At 46.8% G+C, this 6,260-nt stretch overlaps 1 protein-coding gene across 1 annotated transcript in view; it reads right to left on the reverse strand.

The window, feature by feature from the left end:
• Positions 1-5,656: 5,656 nt before the first annotated feature.
• HIPK2 (homeodomain interacting protein kinase 2) overlaps positions 5,657-6,260 on the reverse strand; it is a 34,775-nt gene continuing 34,171 nt past the window's right edge. The window contains exon 14 of the mRNA XM_010141688.1: positions 5,657-6,260. This exon is cut by the window's right edge and continues 22 nt beyond it. Within this exon, the coding sequence (XP_010139990.1) occupies positions 5,883-6,260 (378 nt within the window). The 3' untranslated portion in view covers positions 5,657-5,882.

The following is a 6,260-nucleotide window of genomic DNA, read 5'->3' on the forward strand; positions in this document are numbered from 1 at the left end:
GGGGAAATCATTCCCACTTTTTGTCCTACCCTTGATAAAGATTATTTCTGCAAATTTTGCCTACAGGTATCCAGGATCTGGCCCACAGGTAGCACTGCAGATCTCCGATGGGCTGATTGCCAAGCTACGGGAAAAACACACGCTTACGTCCAACACCCTCACCCTGACCACAGCAGAACTGTTTGGGCCCTGACCCACAGAACAAAACCAACATCCTAAATCCAGAGAAGGAGACACTACAGAAGCATGCAGAGTATCCGGAAGCTTATCCCCACCACAGAGTTCACCATTTCCACGTTGCATTGTTGCCACTGAAACACTTCAATCAATGTGAATAATAATGAGAGAAGAGTAAAGTTTTCATCATCCCCTACAGTTTAGGGGACCCCCAGCAGCAATATTTAGTGTGAATTTCTCTTCTCATCATGCGAGCAACTCAAAATGACAACAGAAACTTGAAAAAAAAGGAAGAGAAAGGAAAGATGGAGTTCCACAGTGTATCCCCCTCCCCTGCTGCCACTGCCTGGTGGTCATGACTTGTGGCTTCATTTCATGTCTGGAGTGGGTGGGGGTCTCTTTCTCTCTTTCTCTTAGAGAAAAAAAAAAGGTATCTATCTTTGGTTAAAGAAAAAAACAGGTTTATCACCCTTCAAGTTTGCTTAATGGAGTTGCCCTCAAACCAAATTACAAGGTGTAACCCCTTGAAAGTATAAAAAAGGAAAAATGTCACAGACAGAAGCATCCATTTCTTGGAATGTTTTACATATTACAACAAAACTATGAGAGAGGGAGAGAGAGAAGGAGAAGGAGACCTGCCACCTGCCAGGCTCAGTTTGTTGGGTGCAAGAAGGTACAACTCTGCCGAGGAAGATGCAATTGCATTTTCTCTCTCAGATGACTGGATGTGTCCCTGCCTGCAGTAAGAAGTGCTTCCATTCAGGCTTCCCATTCTGCTCATGTTAGCAGTTCTATCCCCTCCCTCCTGCGTTCTAGTTTCACAGAAGGAATCTGAACATCCACCTCTGAGGAGAGGCCATGTCCGTGCTTCCTTCTGCTTACCTCATGAGAAGAATGCAAGATGAGATGGTGGGGAAAGGGGCCGCTTTTTCACTGTGTCAGCCATCATCATCATGGCTTGGTTTTGCGGACGAAGATTTGGGAAGGGCTTTACCCACGCTTACTGCCAGCGCACTGATGGCTGAAGAGGCCAATGTGGCATAGGCAAGATCGGTTGCAAAGAGCACACCTGAAGGTCTCCTTGGGTGGTACAGTCGAGGCACGATTCTTTCTGCGCTGTCTTTTCTCCTCGAGACTGATTCTACGCGTGCTCTCAAAGGAGACATCAGTGTTATGTATGGTGTGTCTCCAGATCTCCCAATTGGAGGCCAGGGTGGACCACTGATGGTGGTCAATATGGTCTAGGCTGAGGTATTGTTTCAGGGAGTCCTTATAAGCCACCCATAAAACATCCAGTATCTAAACATGCTCCTCCCCTGTCAAGTTTTCATGCCGTTTACCCCATGCACGCGAAGAACAACCCAACCATGCCAATCCCATTTCCTCGCCAACGGACTTTGCAAGCAAAACAAGCTGGCTGTTGCTGTGAATGTGGCAGCGAGGGCATGCAAAGCTTTTACTTCCTCTGCTGAAACAACCGTGTTTCCCCTGTGACTAACCGTACCATGCCTTTTTCCATACTCCGCCTTTATACAGGTGTGAGGGAGGAGGTGTTGCTCATCTCCCCTATACCCACCAGAACACTCAGCTCTCACACAGCGCTGCACCGTCAGAGCAACTCGATGGTTGTGTTGTGCATCTCCTGTAATCACAGTGTCCGATCACCACCATCACCTGACCACCTACAGCTGGCAGATCAGCAGCTCCAGGATGGGCAAGATGGAAGGTGGCATTGTGCCCCTTCTCACTGCCAGCCTCTGCTGTTATAACAGCTCCACTGCCAAATGCCCCTCAAAATCAGATTCGAGCCTGTGTGTGAGAGCAGGTCAGATGGGCACAGAGGGAAAACGCAATTAATACAAGTAAAACATTACCGTGATTGAGATTGCAAACTTCCATGCTTCGCTGGTCCTAGGCCAGAGGAGCGCATAAACAAGTAATTAACTTGAAGGGTTTAAGCCTCTTCTCTAGCAAAGCACTCAAATGCATGATTAACTTTAAATCTCTGCTGAAGTCCTATCTTTTTTTTTAATGGAGTTTAAATTCAGTCACTGCTTCCCCCATTCTAACAGAGCAGGCGATGCAAATGAAAACATAAATATTTAAACTCTAGCAACCAGAATAGCTTAATAAAATTCCACACCAAATGATTATAAAAGAAAGGAAAATCTACATCAGGGACAAAGAAAAAAAAAAACCCCAACAAAAAACCACAGCAAACCAAGTATCCTGGTCCTGAGGACACCTGATTAATCTTCAGTGAGAGTGGGAGAGCAGGTGAGGATCCCTGTCCTTTCTGCAGCCATGCTTTACCCAGCTAACGCCATCCGTGTGTGCCAGTGTCCTGTAAAGAGTGACAGGACTGAGAGCCGCACTCATGCTTCCACCGTGGCTCTTCCAATAGCCCTGTTTCTGGAGAGCCATCTATCTGCTTTCTCCTCTAGGAAAATCAAACCCTTAACGTGGAATGTGGACTTGCGTTCATCAAAAGGGCCCAATGATCATGACCTGGAGCTCAAATAGGTCTTGAACTCGTATAAATGTCCTGTCAAACAAAGTGATGGTGAGCTGAATCCTAGGGCACCAAAGTCCTCACCTGCCTTTGGTCCAGCTCTCCTGACAGACCATTATGTTAGCTGCTGTTTGGTTTTGGCCTCTGAATGAATGTTTCTGGACTGATTCTGAAATGCAGATGTGAGCTGGAGGATAACACCTGTCCCTCAAGGCTGTAACCACTATCGCAGAGCATCCCCACTCCCCTTAGGTTAGTGGCAGAGTTATCATCCTTGGGACAATCACCTGTCCCCTTCCTCCTGCAGTTTTCACAAACACAGCAACCCTTCTGATATCACTGATGAAGAGAAATAAAATTAACAGTAACAACAATACTAAGAGGAAAAAAACCAACCCCACAAAGATTAAGGAATGCGTGTGCAATTAAAACCCAGAGTAAAATATAATAATAATAAAATAATAATCATAATCATAACAACCATACAATAAAATAACATTATCTTTCCTTTTCATGACACAAGCAGCATGACACTCTCGCTCCCAAACTGGTGGGAGAGGAGAGGAATGCAACAGGGAGAGCAGGATTTTATTTTCCTGCCTCAGACGAAAGGGGACGTGTTGTCTTTCCAAAGGAAGGGGGGGTAAGGTGCATAGGCTGCTGGGAAGTTGCATCCTCATCTACAGTATATTGAGCCGGAATGAAGGGCAGGCAGGAGAAGAAAACTGTGCAAGCGTAGCCCAGGAACCAGAGATGGCAACCAGGGAGGTTATTTGGTGGTTTGCCAGAAGACAACAGCCTCGTTGAACAGCCTATGCATAGCGGGATCCCTTCTTCTTCCAGGCCAGCCAAGCACTTACTGTAGGACAACATATTTTTGCTTGTCTTTCTGTCAGCTTTTCCCACCTGAGAGACTCTCCTTCCCTCCAGGGAACCCATCCCTCGCCACCCTGCTGACGAACCTGCTATTTTCCAGCATCTCGTGAAATACCTGAATACTTCATGCTCTAGTTACAGGGACACGTCGAGTGGATCCGAGCAGCTGCACAGATTTCAGCTTTCATGGAAACGTTCCACCAAACTCTCATCTCCTTCCTCCCCAGGCCATCCACAGGCATGAGTACTCTAGAGACACTTTCAAATACTGATGCACCAGTGCAACTGCAGTTACCAGTGAAACTCCCTCTGAACCAAACCCAACTGCAGGAAAGGGTCTCTTTAGAAACCTGTCAGAAAATAAGATAACCACACTGCATTCCTCAGCACGGAGGGCCCACAGGATCGCTGTGCTCTACAGTTCCAGGGTCTCTCTGCCACTGCAGGCAATCTTTTGGGCCACAGGTGAGAAGGAAGGAAGAGAAGCGCACACCGTCACAGCTACATTAGAGCAGGTAAGGCCCAATGCATTACAATTCTCTTTTCACTGAAGAAACCTGAGTTTGACTCTCTCAGCTGGATTTTCCCATGCTGCTTTGGGACTCCAGCCCTTTCCCGACCTCCTCCCATCGACAGATGTAGTGAGAGATGTTGGCGACAACTAGCGTTTCCCCCTTTCATGGGCTGAAGTTTTGTTCCCATTTCAGACATACAACCGGTACAACCTGACAACGTGGGTGGACACTGTCCTCCCACTCCACCGAGAACTTCGGCAAACAGCAGAATGAGAATTCAGTTTCCGGGAAGGAAATCTTCTATTTCAACAATATAGAAATAGACCAATCCACAAAAGAATCCCCAAACCCTCTGGGAGTCACCCTGGGTCTCAGAACCAAGCCGGTCACTTCCAGCCCATCCAGTGCTCGACAATACACCCAGCTATACACACTACCAACCCCGACGAGCCTCCCCAACACCTCACTAAGTGAGCTAAGATTGACGACGTGGGGAAAAAAAAACCCAAACCAACACCACCAGCAGAAGAAGAAAATCGGCAATAACAACCTGAAAACAAACAAACAAAAAAAGAGCTGAGAGTAAATTCCGACTAGCCTCAGTCAGTTTCTAGGAGTACCAGTGGAAGTAAACCCTTAAACCGCGTCTGTAGTTCGGTAAGGCACTACGAGGGAATGATGTAAAACTAAGACTGTGACGGTTGTAATGGCTGTGCCGAGGAACACACCACAGAGAGAAGGCAGCATCTGCACGCGCACGCACGCACACACACACATACGTACATACCTGGACAATCACATTTGTTACATGCCTATGTTATATCACTTTTCTTTGTGCAATCACATTGAGGAATAGTCTATTGGTATCGTTGAAGTTCAACACAAAATAGTAAAAAGGGCGTATGACCTGTATAGTGCTACATTCTACCGGGGGTGGTGGGGATGGGGGCAGCTAAAAACATCTTCTCCTACACTAAAATGGCTAGGGATTTAAAAGGAAAGTTTCCACATAAAATAAATGAAATGCAACTGAAATCCAACATACATTATTAGAGATCTCATTTAGGAATAGCATTTCTCAGGGATTTATCCAGTGTGTTCAAAGAAAGGGAGAAACGTCCCCATTGCTTCTGCTCTCGACCAGTGCTGCACGACCTGTTTGCCCATGACTTGTGTTTAAGCACAGCATTGCTAGATCCGAATTTAGAGCACTGGGACAACACTATCTCCTCCTCCCTCAGCCACCCTAACCCACTTCCTATTTCCAGAAAAAAAACCCCAAATCTGATGTATGTTTTGGGATATGAAGACCACTGGAAAGAGGGGGTATGACCCCTTTGAAATACTGGATAAATCCCTAACCCATGTAACTACTGAATTAAAAAACTAATGGGTTTTAATTTAGGTGTTCTGGACAACAAATTTCTAAATGTAGCTCACTGTTGGATGAAAATAACCTTTAAAAGTCTGTTGGTGAAGTTCTTCAAAAGACAGGACCCGCTGGAGGGTCCTCCTTCTGCTTCTCTCTCTCTCTAGTTTGGTGAAGAATGTTGGGCTTTTTTTGTGGTTTGTTTTATTTTTTTCTGTTTTTTTTTTTCCATTTTCTTTTTTTTTTTTTAAATAAAAAGTGTAGAATTGGTTCTCCCCCTTCTTTCCTCTTTTTCATTTCTTCCTTAAAGTCTCCTTCGTTCAAGTTTCATGCGAGCCTCCCATTGCATTGTTAGTTTGTCATGTTCTTCGGTACAAAAGCGGCTGCCTCACTCCCCTGGGATGGGTGCATCTCTTGCTCCTTATTCCAGTGTTTAGATGTAAGGGTACTGGTTGACCTTGGTGGGGCTCAGTGGGTATCCAGTGTAGACTGTGGAGGCTGGAGAAGCACTGATATAGGTCTGATGGGCAAACTGAGCCTGGTACTGACTCGGGTGGATGGTGGGTGAGGGCAGAACCCGTGGGCCCATGCTTACAGGGACCTGGTGGACGATGCTGGCGGGGTAGGTGGTGTGCTGCACGGCGTGCCGCGCAGACCCTTGGGAGGCCACGAGGTGCGCAACGGTGCCCGTGGAGCCCAGGGCAGCAGGGGCGGTGTATGTGTAGAGGTGAGGCTGGGTGGGCAGGTGAGCAGCGGCAGCTGCGGCCAAGTGAGGATGAACTGTACCATGGCTGGGACTATTGTGAGGGAA

The sequence above is a fragment of the Buceros rhinoceros genome, unplaced genomic scaffold (genome assembly GCF_000710305.1).
Source record: "Buceros rhinoceros silvestris isolate BGI_N320 unplaced genomic scaffold, ASM71030v1 scaffold22958, whole genome shotgun sequence".
In the NCBI taxonomy this organism is placed as follows: domain Eukaryota; kingdom Metazoa; phylum Chordata; class Aves; order Bucerotiformes; family Bucerotidae; genus Buceros; species Buceros rhinoceros.